The sequence below is a fragment of the Psammomys obesus genome, unplaced genomic scaffold (genome assembly GCF_907164565.1).
Source record: "Psammomys obesus unplaced genomic scaffold, mPsaObe1.curated_primary_1811, whole genome shotgun sequence".
Lineage (NCBI taxonomy): Eukaryota > Metazoa > Chordata > Mammalia > Rodentia > Muridae > Psammomys > Psammomys obesus.
In genome coordinates this window covers 9,310,703-9,327,781 of record NW_026596152.1, presented here as the reverse complement: position 1 = coordinate 9,327,781, position 17,079 = coordinate 9,310,703, and the positions used below count along the sequence as shown (strand labels likewise).

The 17,079-nt window shown below is 46.6% G+C and overlaps 1 protein-coding gene across 2 annotated transcripts in view; it reads right to left on the bottom strand.

The window, feature by feature from the left end:
• Positions 1-17,079, bottom strand: part of Top3a (DNA topoisomerase III alpha) — a 34,113-nt gene that overhangs the window by 625 nt on the left and 16,409 nt on the right. For both annotated transcript variants that reach the window (XM_055594102.1, XM_055594103.1), the window contains exons 9-18: positions 15,239-15,313; positions 13,406-13,488; positions 11,946-12,153; positions 10,729-10,914; positions 10,481-10,610; positions 7,767-7,880; positions 7,511-7,676; positions 5,513-5,656; positions 3,503-3,625; positions 1,725-2,416 (exon numbers count right to left, since the gene is read on the bottom strand). In XM_055594102.1, the coding sequence (XP_055450077.1) occupies positions 1,725-2,416; positions 3,503-3,625; positions 5,513-5,656; positions 7,511-7,676; positions 7,767-7,880; positions 10,481-10,610; positions 10,729-10,914; positions 11,946-12,153; positions 13,406-13,488; positions 15,239-15,313 (1,921 nt within the window). The remainder of the gene's footprint in view (positions 1-1,724; positions 2,417-3,502; positions 3,626-5,512; positions 5,657-7,510; positions 7,677-7,766; positions 7,881-10,480; positions 10,611-10,728; positions 10,915-11,945; positions 12,154-13,405; positions 13,489-15,238; positions 15,314-17,079) is intronic.

Here is a 17,079-nt window from a genome sequence, read left to right as displayed (position 1 = left end):
GTGGGAGAAGACAGGAAAAAGATAAATTCACAATTGAAACGATCAAGTAGCAAGAAATAGGTCCAACGCGGGGATTGGGGGGGAGGTATATATCCATAACCCTGGTACGAGAGGGGTAGAGCTAGTTTAAGGCCAGCTTGGGCTACATGAGACCATGTCTAAAACAAAACCAAAATCAAAAGGTGCAATGTTGGGTAGAGGTGCCAGCTCAGGTGAACACATGGGCCAGACTCCCTCTGCTCTGTGAAGGCCAGCTCTATGTAAAAGGCATGACGTACCACCTGTTACCTGCTTTCTTTTTAAAACTATTTCATTTTTATTTATGTGCATAAAAGCTTATGTGAGTGCAGGTGTCTACAGAAGAGGACAGTGGGCTCCCCGGGGCTGGAGTCACATGTGGTGGGCTGCTAGCCACCTGGCGTGGTTGCTGGAAGCAAACTCAGGTCCTGTGGAAGAGCAGGAAGTGTTTTTCACCACTGAGCCTGCTCTCCAGATCCGCTTTCTTATTCTAAAGAAACCCAAGTTCTTTGAGACACTGTACCAATGAGGAGGCCATGGTGTAACTGTCTATACACCCTTCCTATGTAGCAGAAACTCAAGCACGCAGAAACAGGTGGGGAGTCTGTGATCGCCTGCCAGCTCCCCACTCCGCCTTGGTTGCGTGGAACCCTAAGCACTGCAACCTTCTAGCCTATAAACAGGCCTCAGTGATGGCTGCCCCATCACTGAAGTCAACTTGTCATCTGGCTTGGAGGTCAAATGTCACTTCTGGTGGCCCTAGAAAGTCTCAGTGTACACAAGGGCAACGGTGCTACAGTCATTTCAAATATGGGCATAGCAAATGGTGGCCTGCAGTCCTATGCTTCTGACCAAGCCTTCTGGTACTTCACGCATCTGGAGGCACAAATACGAGAATCATGAAGTCAGCCATGGTGGCACATGCCTGTTATTCTGATACCCAGGAGGCTGAGGCAAAAAAGCTGCAAGTTCGAGACAAATCTGGGCTATATTCAAAACCTCCCCAGCTACAAACAAACAAAAATAAAAAAATCATAGTTAAGACCACCTTGGCTCCATTATGAAACAGGAGTCCTATGAAATTAGTAAAACTGGTAGCATCTTACTGCTGAGGAGATTGCTGCTGAAAGGCTGATTGCAGCTGAGTGAAGGAAACAACTGAGACTGGAAAGACTGGCTGAACTACACAGCTGCTACTTAGCCTTGGGCTAGTAAGGTAGCTTGTTTACTGCCGTGTACCACAGTGGCAAAACCCCATATGATCCAGTCCTTGTAACATTCATTGCTGAGACACTGGCCAGGCTGTGTAGCTCTGGGCATCCCTTCACAGTCAGTGTGCCATCAGGTAAAAATGAGGCTGACGTCAGTGACCTAGCAAGGGTGACTGTCTGTAGGACCTTAGGCCCTGTCATTGTGCTGCCAAATAAAACCCTTCACTGGCCTGAGCCTCACCTCATTTGGAAAACTGTGATCTAATGTACACGAAAGATAACTGACGTGGGAAATGTATTTGTCACCGAGCTGGACATAGTAGCTACTCTTTAAGGTGAACCCAAGACCCTGTTTAGTAAGGCTCAGACCTTTCTAAACAGTGAGCAAACAGGGGCAAAGCAACACCCTGCTGATCCCCCACCACACTGCTCTGCCTTCCCTGCTCTCCGCAAAGGTAGCCACTGTGAAGACCATGCAGGAACCTGCTGCCTCACCTGGGGCCATGTTCTCATCCACCCATTGGAAGAAGCCACACTGCTGCTCCCGTGGCTTGGCACAGGTGTGGAACTGGCGTCCTTTATTGGGTCCATCCTTCTGTACAGTCCGTGTGACAGCAGGCTGCCCGCACAGGCAGGTCGTACTTCCATCATGGTCACTGCCAAGGTTGCCAAACCCATCCATGTGGCTGCCAAAGCCTGATGGGCATCTGACGGAGTTGCCTGAGGGTCTTGATGCAGAGGTGGGGGGCCCTCCTCCTCCAGTGGGATGGCTGCTATCAGCCCACAGGAAGAAGTTGCAAGCCCCCGCACTACACTTATAGAAGAGCCGGCCCTGGTTGGGGCCCTGCTTGCGGACAGTGAGCAGCACTGCTTCCTGGCCACAGTTGCAGGTCACAGAGTTGCTCTCCCCAGCAGCACTGAATGGCAGTAAGGCCTGGGCCACTGCCTTGGAAGATCCAGTATGCCTGTTAGCCAGAGGTTGAGACAGGCTATGCTGACTGCTGTCCATCCTGTTGAGGGCCTGGCTGGCCTGCAGGTGGCCAGAGGGCTGGCTAGCTCTTGGAGGGGCCCGTGAAAATCGCAGGCTGAAGATTTCTTTCAAAGTCTCATCACATCCACCTATGCAGCCAACAAACTCCAGGGGCATTGTTGGGGGAAGGCTACCACGCTTAAACTTCAGCTTCAACCTAGTGAGGCCAAGATGACAAAGGATGTTACGTGTTGCCCTGGTGCACAGTGGTGGCCAACCACAGCCTCCCCGCAGACCTAGGAAGCCCATTCAGAGTACAGAGCAGGAAGTGTACAGAGGAACTCAGCCTCTAATAAGCAACCAAACACAGGCACCCCTGGAAAGCTCTCCTTCTGAACACCACTGGGCCCCTCAGGGCCCTGGGGCTCTTCCAAGATTAGCAAGTCAAGATGGGTAAGAATGCTTCTAGTCTACCCTCATGCTTCCGTGTGTATACAATGAAGAGTTTTCCAGAAATGATGAAACGTGATGGTTCAAGTGGAACACAGGGACAGACTGAAAACAAATCCCTTCTTGCCTAAACAAAAAGCAGTGTTACTCTTCAGCAGTGCTGTATATCTGCTTTAGAAAGTAAAGTGTTTTGTCTTATCCTGTTAGTAAGAAATACATGTGCAGGGCTGGAGAGATGGCTCAGAGGTTAGGAGAATTGTCTGCTCTTCCAGAGGTCCTGAGTTCAATTCCCAGCAACCACATGGTTCACAACCACCTGTAATGGGATCTGATGCTCTAGTGTGTCATGCAGGCCCACATGCAAATAGAGTGCTCATATGTCTAAACAAATAAATCTTAAAAAAAAAAAAAATAGAAAAAGAAAGAAATACATGTGCGAAGCCAGGCGTGGTAGCATGTCTTTAATCCCAGCACTCAGAAGGCAGAGGCAGACAGGTCCCTGTGACTCCCACCGAGCACAGCACAACTAGACCAGCCAGCTGCTGGCACTGCTGCTAGACTGCAAGCTGAGAACAGCATTTCCTAGAGCAGTGGTCAGCCTTCCTAGTGCTGCAGCCCCTTAATACAGGTCCTTATGCTGTGGCGACCCCCAACCATAACATCACTTCTGCTGCTACTTCAGAATTGTAACTTTGCTTCTTTTATGAATCGTAATGTAAATATTTTTGGAGCTAGAAGTTTACCAAAGGGGCTGTGACCCACGGGTTGAGAACCACTGCCCTAGCTAGTGTGCCTGGGTTTCAGTGAGGACAGGAAGAGTTCTGCAGGGCACGCCCACAGACATGCAGCTCACCTGTACACAGGGGCTGGCTGACAAACGGAACACACACTGTTGTCCCTGCTGGCCTCCAGCACGGAGTCAGGGAACCACACAGCCGACCGACATTCTGGAAACCCGGTGCAGCTAAGGTAGAACCTGGAGATCAAAGAGGTCAGGTCAAATCCAGGAATTTGGAAGGCACACTAGTTACATCCACCTGCCAGGAAGATCCTTCTTTCATTTTCTTGGTTTTCTGAGTCAAGGTCTCACTGTGTAGCCCTGGCTGGCCTGGAACTTGCTATACAGTGTAAGTTAACTTGATCATAGAGATATACCCACCTCTGCCTCCTGAGTGTGGGGATTAAAGGTGTGTGCCACCATAGCTTACCCTAAGAAAATCCTTCTTGGCTGACACACTTGGAACACACTTAATTGGATATACTAACACAGAATGATTTAGAAACCCTTCTTGCAAGCTTCTCATGCCCCTAAAAAATTGCAGCTATAGCCCGGTGGTGCTGGTGCATGCCTTTAATCCAAGCACTCAGGAAGCTGAGGCAGACAGAGTTTGAGGCCGGCCTGGTCTGCAGAGTAAGTTCCAGAACAGCCAGGGCTACACAGAGAAACCCTGCCTCAAGGGGAAAAAAAAATGGAACTATTACTGACTCTACTTAGACCACCAGTGACTAGGTGTGGTGTTTCTCCAACATAACCCCAGCACTTGGGAAGCTGAGCAAGATTTAGCAAATGTGAAGCAGGCCTCAGTTACATAATGAGTTTCAGGTTACCTCGGACTACAGAGTGAATGAGACCCTGTTTCAAGAACAAAACAAAACAAAAAAAAACCACTGACCAAGTCATTGTTTTTGTTGTTGTTGTTTTGTTTTTTTCTTTTTCTTTTTTGTTTTTGAGACATGATTTTTCTGTGCAGCCTTGGCTGTCCTGGACTCCCTTTGTAGATCAGGCTGGCCTCTAACTCACAGAGATCCTCCTGCCCCCTGCCTATTGAGCACTGGGATTACAGGCGTGTGCCACCACATCCGGCTCAAAGTGAAGTCATGTATGCAGTGCCCTGTGCATACACACTTAATCCTAGCACTTGGGAGGCAGAGGAAGGTGGATCTCTGTGAGTTTAAGGCCAGCCTGGTCTACAAAGTGAGTTCCAGGACAGCTAAGGCTACACAGAAAACCCCCCCCCCCCCCCCCCCCCCCCCCCCCCCACACACACACACACACACACACACACACACACACACACACACACACACACACACACACACACAGATATATTTAAGCCAGATGTGGTGGTGCACCACTCAGGGAGGGAGAGACAGAGGCAGGCAGATCTCTGTGAGTTCAAGGCCAGCCTAGTCTACAAAGTGAATCCAAGACAGCCAGGGTTACACAGAGAAACCCTGTCTCAAAAAACAAAAACAAAAACAAAAATTATCATTCTTAGCCCATAGCACTTGGGAAGCTGAGGAAGGAGGATTTAGAGCACAAAGTTGGTCACATTAGGCTACATAAACAAGACCTTGACTCAAAGACAAAACAAACAAAACAGAAACCCATTCTGGGTTGGGAGACAGGCAGTAGAAAGCTGCCAAGTATATGAGGCCCTGGTTTCTACTCCTATACTTCAAATAACAAAAATAAAAATAGATAAACAACAATAAAAATCCCTGGGGCTAGAGAGATGGCTCCATGGTAACAACACTACCATTCTTGCAGAGGACCTAAGTTTGGTTCCTAGCACTCAAACTGGACAGCTCACAACTACCTATAACTCCAGTTCTAGGAGAGCCAAACCCTCCTCTGGATCCTGCAGCCTGCCTTATTTTAGTGGCATATAAATTCCTATTGCCCTCAGCACCCAGGTGCTACCTTGCTGCCCTCCCAGTTCTATCCCTTGCCCAGTGTCTGCCAATAGCAGGTCTGCTTCTAAATAGTGATATGGGCATGGACTGACAGGTCCTTTCGGGGCTAGCTGGTCAGCCCTGTATATACTGGGTGAGTAGAGGTAAGAGAGAGCCAGACACTAACCCACCACTCTTCTTGGTCTTGAGGACCATATCCTTGTTGCACTGTGGGCATTTCCGAACAGGCTCTGGCATGGCTGGATACATCTCTTCTTGCTGGGCCACCTCTGTCCTTTCTCCTAAGTACTGAGACAAGGCCTCATCCAATCTGAAGAAAAAGCAGATAGACAAGCCAGTTTTATTCAAAAGCCTTTATAGGTATCCATTAGACTGGAGCCAGTTGGCCAGGGAGTCATAGGCTGACCAGTAAGCAGAGAGGAGATGGAGCTCTCTACCCCGCTGCCCCTGACTCCAGGCTCCTAGTGTGATGCCAGCTCTAGGTAGACACAAATAGTACAAATAGTATTATCTGACTATATTCCCGATATAGGGTTTAAAAGTCTCAAGCATTAAAAATGCAAACTGAAGCCAGGTGCGGTGGTGCACGCCTGTAATACTAGCATTTGGGGAGGCAGAGGCAGGCAGATCTCTGTGAGTTCAAGGCCAGCCTGGTCTACAAAGCGAGCCCAGTATAGCAAAGGCTGCACAGAGAAACCCTGTCTCAAAAAACAAAACAAAAAAGAAAGAAAAAAGAAAAATGCAAACTGGGGTTGGCACAAAGGTTCAGTGGGTACACATGCGAGCCTGATGGCCTGAGACTGATCCTTGGAATGGCACAGTGAAAGAGAATTGTCTTCTAAAAACAGTCCTCTGGTCTGAGTACATTTGCCTTGGCATGTGCGTGTGCGTGCACACACTAACACACACAAATAGAAAAAAGAAAGAGAAATTCCCAAACTGGCATTTCCTGTCATCCATATAAATATAGCCATATAAAATGTTGTCCTAGACACCAAGAAGTTGTCTAGCGAATAGTAACTGATTCCTAATTCAAACTGGGCCTACTGCCACTTGGAGTAAGACCCCTAAGACAGAGCTCAGTTGACCAAACCTGTTCCCCTTTCAGACACTAGCTACAAGTTTCAAGATGTGCCTGTGCTTCTGACTCTAAGGGGGCTTACCATGGTCTGATGCTCTGATTCACTGGCTGGCTTACAAAACTCAGAATAGCCAGACAGGAGAGATGCAAAGGGCAAGATGCATGAGCAAGACTGTATTGCTATGTTTTCTTTGGGTGCACTATTTTCCAGGCAACACCACGTACTCAGTTACTGAAAGCTTAGAACACAGTTGTTATGATGTCTTCAATAGCTGGACGTATCTGGTAGGTCATGAGCACTGCTGACCAATCTTACTTCAGTACCACCCTAGAGTAGCTGTAAATACTGCTTTCTAGCCTTATGGAAGTTTCTCCTGTCAACTAAGTCTAGCCTGTGGCTCAACAGGTGCTTTCCATCAGCCAGGTGACTGGCAAACAAAGCTATCACTCTAGAGAGTTCAAGAATGCCAGGAAATCGAACTAAGTATGTTTCTGTGCTAATGAATCATAGCATCTGGGTTAGAAAATATTGTTTTTCCTTTTCCTTTTTTTTTTTTTTTTTGAGACTGGGTCTCATTTTGTAACCCAGGATATCCATGAACTCACAGCAATCAGCAATCTTCCTGCCTTAACTACCCAAGTTCTTGGAGGACACACAGCAGTCACCATCTATGGCTTGAAAATATATCATTTCTAACAAAACACATATTCTGTTCACTAACTGACCACCTCCAAATGCTCCAAATGAACAGGTTCCACACTAGAACCTGGGTTAACTGACTTAAAGGACTGCTGCCTACCAAGGCAGAACAAAAAGGAGAGAAAGGCACTTCTAAAGCTTAAAACCAGTGGAGCCCGTTTCTCTAGAAAGGAATAAACTGAATCCACGGGGGAAAACCCAAGGGACGGTACATGTGTAGCTGGCTCCCCTCCCACAGGGCAACTAACGAATGTGAAAGCAGGGCCTCTATAACCTTATTCTGTTGGGCTTCCCCAGGCGCTCCCAGTCCTCTCTAGGAAATTCTGTGGCATGGCTGGGAACTACAGGACCACTTGGACAGGGGAGAAGGGTCTGGTACTCACTTCTTTGCCTTTGCTACTGCTTCAATGAAAACCTGCTTGTATTTCTGCACTTGCTGCCTTAGAACCTGAAACTTATCCTTCTTGCCCTCACAGATGAGCTTGAGATCAGCTTCCAGCTCGGCACGGAGGTCAGGCTTGGACATTTCATAACCCATGGAATCGTAACCTATAGGGAAAGAGCAGTGTTGTGAGGTTCTAAACGATGTCAGGGCTTGGGACATCTTGGCTTCTACTGCAAACCTCTCTTGTGCTTTACCTTCCACAAGTCCCATGCCCAGATGCCCAGGGAGAAACCGCTTGTCTGAGGTGAGTCCCACATACATCCGGGCTTTGATGGTCTCGATGTGCTCTGCGTGAGTTGCATCAGTACCTAAAAACCATTTCATCATTGTCATCATCATCGTTATCATCATCATCTACAGGGTCTAGTATGGCCCTAGCTGGCCTTGAACCTGCAGTGTAGGCAAGGCTGTCTTTAAACTCTGAATCCCCCTCTATTTCCCAACTGCTAGAATGGCATGTGTTTGCCCCCATGCCCATCTCATCTCCCCATTATTTTGTGGTAATACAGCAGCATCAGAATAGCCTGTGGATAGCTCATTTACCATGGATGTGTCTTACACCTGGGCAGTTTATGTCAGTAAGTTCTCTTACATCTGACTTTTGCTAGCAATCCCAGAGGCCACCTTGACTCGCCTCCCTCCTAACACTTGAGGGTTCATCAGAACTGTCAATCCCAGCCTTAAAAACTCCTTATTTAAATCCTTCTCTTTTCTTGTATCAGACTGTGGCCGAGGGGCCTGCTGTGCCTACTTGTTATTACTTATTATTATTTTTAAAACTATTTATATGCAACACCTGTACTTCTCCAGTACTGCTCTCACTGTCCACCTCTAGGCAAATCTACTTTAAGCTGCAACCCAGAGGACCTTTTAAGTGCAGCTGTGCTGCTTGGGAGATACACACCAAAAATCCTAACAAAATGCTACACCACACCTGGCTTAGTTTATGTCTCTGTGAGGGTATGTGCATATGAGGACAGGTGCCCACTGGAGGGGACATCAGATACCCTGGAGCTGGAGTTACAGGCAGTCATGAGCCATCTAACATAGGAGCTAGAAACAGAACTCGAGTCCTTTGCGAGAGCAGAAAGCTCTCTTAACTGCTGAGCCACCTTTCCAGCCCCTAGAATTGTACTTTTTATTGTTTTTGAGGCAGGGTCTTGCTATGTATGCAGATAGCCTTGAACTCCTGACCTTTCTGTCTCACTTCATCCTCCTAAGTCCTGAGGTTACAGGCCTGTGCTAGATTCCCAGCCTTTTAAACTTTGTATTGAGACAGAGGCTTCATCAGTTGCTAGTCTGGCCTTGAAACTTTCAAACTTCCTGCCTTGGCTCTTGAGTTATTTGTTCTGGATCAAAATGGAGAACCACTACAAAGGCCGTAAAGTGCCCTCAGCTGAGTGTCCAGTCATGCCAAACATCTAGGGCCTTACACACATGGTGCAGTGCTGGCTTCAAGAGCACTGGGGAAGCGGGGGCCCCTGGCCTCCGGTGTTAAGAGTGCTTGCATAGGGCTGGGGAGATGGCGCAACAGTTAGGAGTTTTCCAGAGGTCCTGAGTTCAATTCCCAGTAACCACATGGTGGCTCCCAACCATGTGGTTCCTGATGTACGATGCCCTCTTCCGGCATGCAGGTGTGTAGGGCTCTGCTGGATAAGGTTGGAGTCGGTCTTCTCTGCATAGCCAATTATTTGTACTCAGGCTATGATGACAGACTCCCTTTCTTCAGTGTCACATAGCCCTCAGGGCAGATTACAGGCCAGACCCTTCCCTGGAAAGGAAATTGCTCTAGCAAGCACCTAAGAATTCCTAGAAATACTCCACCTTGCTAAGGATCTCAGTCCAGCAGTGACCTTCAATTGTACTTGGAGACTGACACCCCCCATTAGGATAATTAAGTACTGTATCTTCCTTGTAATAGATCATTAAGTATCCTTGACCCCATGAATCAAATACATTTACCCTCGAAATCATCTGCCCAGGGTTTATATTACCCCTGATTTCACATGAAAAAAGGTTCGAGCTTTCTCACTTCAAGACTGTCTAAGATTCATCATTTATCCTCTGCTCGGTCATATCTTTCTGGACCTGCCCTCTGGTCCACTGGGGCCAGGCCTGTGTCTTGGCTACAAGTCAACCAGGGATGGGCTTTGGCTCACACCTCTGCCCTGCTTAGCATAGTAGTTTAACCAAGAGTTGTTAACACTTCACTACTGCCATAGGCTTTAGAATGTCTGAGCTTCCATCGCCACTGGCGATCTCATGCTGAAAGAGCTAAACAGTAATACCCTATGGAAAACCTTTTTCATACCGTGGCTTAGTGCACCTGGACCCCACCCTAAAGTGCCCTAGCTAGGAACCCTGTTGTTGGTCAGGAAGACAAGTTCCAGAACCACAGCCGGAATGCAGGCCGCTATGTTTTACTCCTAGCACTGTAAAGACAAATTAAAAAAGCACATTAGCCATGGAATTATTTGGACTGGATATTAAACATATATGTATTTGGTGACCTTAGGTAAGTTCTTAACCTTTGCAGATGTGACTTCAATATTTTTTTTCCTTCCTTCCTTCCATTTCTTTCTTTGAGACAGGGTTTCTCTGTGTAGCCCTGGCTGTCCTGGAGCTCACTCTGGAGACCAGGCTGGCCTCCAACTCACATATATCCACCTGCTTCTGCATCCCAAGTGCTGGGATTAAAGGAGTGCACCACATCCGCCTGGTGTCTTCTCTTTTTTGAGTCAGGGTTTGGGGCAGAATCAGGGCCTCATGTATGACAGGCAAGGGTATTGCCAGGCCCTTCACTTTAAAATATAGAATAGGAATAGGGATATAATGCCTTCCCTGAGAGGAGGTCATGCCTGGCCTACAACATGCCCAAGAGCCAGGAGCTCCCACACAAGGTACTGACCGATACCATGCTTCTCCATGAGGGCGATGAGGTCAGCCTCGGTGAGCAGTTGGGGTGGGCTGGTCTCCCCATCCACCATTTCCACAGTGCTGGGCTGAAAGCAGAAGCCTTGCTCATAGACAGGGAGGAGCTAGAGGGGGCAGGTGTGGATTCAGACGTTTTGTCGAAACACCCAAGCCCTGCTCCATCAGGAAGCACAGGCTGGAGCACCGCTGCCCTCTCCCCGGGTAGGCCAACCTCCTTATCACCTTGTCACTCCAGTGGTCATATGGATACACATCCAGGTAGTTACGCGCTAGAATTACGAGGCCATGGGCTACAAAGCGTTCCTGCGCAATGTCAATCTCCACGGTAGTCTCCTGCCCCTGAGCATCCTGAGAGCAGCAAGCCAGGAAATGGCGAACGATGAACTCGTACAGTCGTCGATCATCTCCCTGAAGAAAAGGAGAGTCTGACACTCCTGCCAGAACAGCATGCTTCAAGGAGCACAGCACCCAGTGGACTTTCAACTTGGTTTACGGCACTGAGCCGGGAGTTTGCAGAGAACAGAACACATGGCTCCTCAGGCCCCACAACAGTGTGTGAGTAAATGACTCTCTTGTGTTTTGTTTTGTTTTGAAGATAAGGTCTCATTTCGGAGCTCTACCAGAACTCAGAGAAATCTGCCTGCCTCTGTCTCCTGAGTGTCAGGATTAAAAGTGATGACACAATGCAAAATTCACAACTCTGACCAGGCAAAGGTAAGGAAAGAATTCTTCGATATGAGCCTCATGTCAACAGAAATGAGGTAAAAGCATAATAAATCAACACGAGACTTTCTAAATAAAGCAGGTAACTGTATGCGACAGCTTAGGACTACCTTCATGTATGCACAAGACGTAATTTGTTGTAACATTCCATTACCTGTAAGCAAGGACTTAATGAAGCCCACCCTACTATCAAAAGTCCATGAAACATTCACGTACATATCTAACAATTACCCTTTTAAGGATTCATTTACTCATTCCATCTCCGTAGCCCAAATGTTATCATTTATAAACAGTAAAGATATAATATACTCAAACGCATAGTTATTTGTGTAGATCTCCAGTTACTTCTTTTGTCCACACATGTGCTCTGGCATGTAGGACCCCCTCCTCACAATGAATAACACTTAGTTAAAACAACTAAGGCCAGGCGTGATGGTGCACACTTTTAATCCTGGCACTTTCGAAGCAATGACAGGTGGATCTCTGAGTTTGAGGCCAGCCTGGTCTATATACTGAGACTTTGTCTTAAACAAGGATTGGAAAATTTAAAACGTAGAAACAGATTCACTGAAGGCACCCTTCACTCTCCTCTTGAAATAAAAGACACTTTGGTATCACTGTTTCCAAACATCAGAGCCCACAGAGGAAAGTCTGGCCTTGCTACTGCACCCTGCACCTGCTCTATGCTCCAGCAGGATTTAGCAGCAGACACCAACCTGCAGGCTGCTGGTGTATTTGGTGGGGTGAATGGGAGGGTGAGCTTGATCAGATTTGTTCCCATTTCGCGGAGTAGGGCCACCTCGCTCTAGAATGTTCTGAGCAAAAGCCCCCCAGTGTGGATCCTGGGTCTGCTGTTCCACCAATGCACCCAGGTTTAAGTCTTTGGGGAAGATGTTTGTTTCTGTTCGGGGGTAGCTGATGTACCTAAGAGAAAGGTAGAGCAAAAGGACCTTGTTAGGCTTTTTTGTGGTTTGTAACCACTGGAGGTTGTAGGCACCCACCCCCTGCCAATGCAACTGTAAACCACCTAAGCGGAGACAAGGTGTTGGAGATAGGTAGGCCCTTAAGGGGGGAAAGATAGCGGGCTTTCCTGCTGGGACATTCTGGGAACCTACAGACAAGAAAGCAGAAGCACACTATAAGAGAAAGGGCCAAGACTGCAGTTCTGTGCCTAGGGCATAGGACTGGCCCCTTTTACCAATCAGTCTGACAGAAAGACCACTTGTGCTGAGAGCCTCAGTGGATCAGACTGCTCCCACAGGACATTCTTCTATAACTTTTTAAAATTAACTTTATTACTTATATGTGTTGCCTGTATGTACACCTGTGCACCACCAGTGTGCCAGGGCTTTCAGAAGCCAGCACTGGAGCCCTGGAACTGGAGTTAGAGATGGTTATGAGCCACCATGTGGGTGCTGGGAATTGAACCTACGTCCTCTGCAAGAGTAGCAAGTGTTCTTAACCATTGAGCCACCTCTCCAGCCTGTCTATAACTTTTCTTAAAGCATATAAAGCACCGTGTTAGAAAGATGGCTCAGAGTACTGGCTGTTCTTCCACAGAACCTGGGTTTGATTTCCAGTACCCATGGGGAAGCTCACACTGTCTGTTATTTCAGTTCCAGGGGATCTAACACCTTCTTTTGGCTTCTGTGGGCACACGTGGTGTAGACACATACAGGTAAAACCTATACACATAAAATAAAAATAAATCTTAAACCCAACAACACCCACAGTATTGTCCAACGTGGTTCAGTGGTGGAGTGTGTCCACCATTCTAGCATGCGTGAGGGACAACCTGGAGTCAATCCTTAAAAAAAAAGAGTATTTCATGTCTTATTCTCATATCCATCTTCAAACTCTGCTATGCATTTTATAGTTACAGCACATCTCAGTTTGGACAACTCACCTGCCATGTTCTCAAACAGTGGAAGTGGGCAGTAGGGACACTTCAGTGCGAGGGCACTCACTGACCACAGAGACAAGTGGAAGTCTGACAGACAGACAACCCCTAAAGGTGCTGCCTGTGCCTGCCACTTGACAGGACCCAGAAGAATTGCTTAGGGGTCAAGAGTAGGACTTAGCTTACCTACTGTGTGCAGGGCCCTGGATGAAATTCCTGGCATGCAGGACAGGGGAGGGGGTGATTTCAGATTGCTCCGGGAGCTCTTATATTTACCCTTGTGTATAGAGCTTTTCCGCAATCCTCATGGTTTCTTTAGCATTTATTCTCAATTTCCGAGAAGCCAGCTTCTCTAGCTCCTGTCAATGGAGACAGAGGATGAAGCTTTTGAGTCGAAGCACAACACAGCACCTAATTTATCTTCAGGCATGTCTGGCCCTGTCACCTCAGCTACAGCTATCATACCAAGAGGGAGAAACTGCCCAAGGGATAGACAGATCCTGGGTCTCCATCTGCCAGGTGGATCCCAACTAGTGGGGTCTTTGTTTAAAATGTATTAAAAAAAAATATTTATTTTATTATTTACACAATATTATGCCTGCACGCCAGAAGAGGGCCCCAGATCTCATTAAAGATGGTTGTGAGCTACCATGTGGTTGCTGGCAATTGAACTCAGGACCTTTGGAAGAACAGCCAGTGCTCTTAACCTCTGAGCCATCTCTCTAGGCTCCTAAAATGTACTTTTAATGGGAATAAAACAAAACAAACAAATAAAAACCAAACAAATAGGAAAACACAAATAAGAGCATGATGGTGCTTGGCAGGCAGAGACAGGAAGATCTCTGTGAGATCTAGATTAGCCTTATCTGTGTGGGTTCCAGGCTAGCCAGAACTACACAGTAAAACCCTGTCTCAAAAAACTACAAACACATAAATAAAAAATATTTTTCTCTTTGGTTTCAGACAGGGCTTCATATAGTCCAGACTGTTTTTGAATTCATGATTCTCCTGTCTCTACCTTCCAAATGCTATGATCACCAGCATCCATCACTCTGGGTTCCTAAGCCAATGAATAGCTTTTCAAGATAATATGCAGCTGATACTTGCCCAAGGAGTTGGCAAGTTCATAGCACCATATGTAGCCCAGGCTAGGCTCAAATTGTAGTGTCAGCTTCCTTGATAGCTAGGATCACAGATATGTGCTACTATCCCTAGCTAAAATCTATATTTTTAACAGTAGCCTAACAAGAGAATGTTGTTAAAATCTGAAAACCATGCTTGGAGAACATGACTCAAGTCTCAAAAACTTCCCCTAGACACTGAAAAGCATCCTTTGAGGCTTTCTAATACCCAAGCTGTTTTTTTCTATTGATAATCTGCAAAGGCCAAGCATGGTAGTACATGATTTTAACCTCATACTAAGGAAAGAGAGGAAGGCAGATTTCTGAGTCAAGGTAAGCCTGGTCAACACAGTGAGTTCCAGGACAGTCAAGCTTACATAGAAACCCTGTCCAAAAAAAAAAAAAAAAATTAAAAAAGGACTAAGAAGACATCAAAATTACATGATTAGGCAAAGATGGCATTATAAAAAAGCTTGTGTTCCTTTGTTTTCAAAACCTTATATAATAGTTGTATTAAGTTGAACTAACTTAGGTCTCACAAGTGCTTTTCTTCATGGCCTGTTTTTTTACCATCTAGCTACCTACCTACCTACCTGCTTATTTATTTACTTATTGGATTTTAGGACAGGGTTTCTTTGCATGTACAGCCCTGGCTGTCCTGGAACTCACTCTGTAGACCAGGCTGCTGGCCTCAAACTCTGAGCTCTACACCTTTTTTTTTTTTTAAACATGGTTTCTCTGTGTAGCCTTGGCTGCTTGGAACTGGCTCTGTAGATCAAGCTGGCCCTGTAGATCAACTCACAGAGATAAACCTGCTTCTGCCTCCCAAGTGCTGGGATTAAAGGTGTGCAACACCACTGCCTGGCCCGAGTGGCCTCCAGAGGGTGATGTTCCTTCCTTCCACTGGCCCAGAACCCATGAAGAACTGTAGCCCCAACAACAGGAAGTAACTGTCCTAAGTGCCTGGAACAACCTATCTGGAACGTACCACAGTGTCCAAAGCTTGAGGCCTCCACTTGCTCTTTGGCTTAGACCTGACCTCTACCACAGTTGCCATGGGATCCTAAAAAGCAAAGAACACAAAGCCACATTAGCCTAGAGTATATTACTTCAAGGACCCCTGCTACAGCCCTTGCCCAGAGGAGCACTCTGTGTACTGTCATCCATACTTGACACTGTGGACGCCACCACTTCCTTCCCATTCAAGCCAAGACTTTGAAAGATCTCTTCACAAGTCCTTAAGTCTCTGGTCCAGAACTGATGGACTTTCATAGTCTGAGTGCAATCCTACCTATACATGCTCCCTGTTGTATTTTTTATTTTTAAATTCAGGATAATAGGGCTGGGGGTGTAAGTCAGAGGCAGAGCATGCCTGAGGCCTGGGGTTCTATCACTAGCATGACATACCTTCATATTGAGCTATAAAGAGCAAAAATCATACAAAACAAACAAACTGTAAAACGTTAATGAACACTAAATGTAAATGGTTTGCTAAAGAGGAGATCTGTATATCACAATCCAGATTTTTCTTTCCCAATAGAATGGGGACCAGCCCCTGTTTCCAAGGAGCTCAAAATCTGTCACTTGCCACTTAGTTGCTAATATAGCCTATTAGAAGTACAACAGGTGTTTCTCACTCCACTGACCTATTTATTATGTGTGTGTGGAGGGGACTTGTGCAAGCCCTAAGCATATATGGAGGTCAGAGGACAATTTGAAGGAGGTATTTTCTTCTCTCCACTATGTGGATCCCAGGGATAGAGTCCAGATGCTCAAATGTTGCTCTCGAATCACTAGATCAAACAGTCCTCTCTCCCACCCCCCCAACCCCACCCCCGTCACCTTCTGTTGTTTTCTCTCGTATTTTTGCCCTGGCGTTTCATCATTTTACAAAACTACTTCCTTCATTTGTGACTTTCACTTCCTCACATGACCAATGGCAGGAGGTTGGACCAAATGTTTAAATTCCTTCCCCAGATCCAGGGGTCTAGGCTCTAAATGGGCTTAAGCTGACTCATGCTAATCTCTGGTGAAAGTATGCATTTCAGAGAGGAATTTAAGCTACCCACTTTTAAAATTTCTGACTTTATCTAAAAGTTCTACTTAAAAAAACATACATTTTTTTTTTTTTTAAAGATTTGGCTTTATGTCGCCCAGTTTAGACTTACACTCACCAGGAATTGAGGTGACCCTCCTGTATCCATTTACCTTCCACGTGTACACACTGTTATGCCCAGCTTTCCTTGCTGTTGGATCAGGTTCTGTCTACTACTGCCTCACAAATCAGGCCATGCCCTACTGCAATCTCTCCCTTAGGATGAAGATCTGACAGGCTCCTGTGGTGACTGTCAGCACACAGGCCTCAGCCAGGGAGTCTAGTGTGGAGCAATCCCAGACGCCCCCAGGGCCACCTTTGAACTATGACCCCACTCTAACCTCCTCTAACCAAACAACACAAACTGTCCTGTAATAATCAGAAACTCCGATTTGTCTCCAGAATTGAAGGCCTTCCTTCAAGACCCTATCATGCTGCCTATCGTATGGCACTAAGTCTCTTCCAATTTTTTTTTTTTTTTTTTTGAGACAAGGTTACTCTGTGGAACCTTGGCTTTCCTAGAACTCACTCTGAAGACCAGGCTGCTCTCAAACTCACAGAGCTCTGCCTGCTTCTGCCTCCTGGGTGCTGGGATTTAAGGCGTGCGCCACTACTGCCTGGCTGTGCTCTCTCATCTTAAGAGCATCATTAAGCCATGGCCATAGTTTATAACTCTAATGAGCTCATTCTGAAGGTAATCTCATGTCAGTATCTGTCTATGAAGCACATTAATT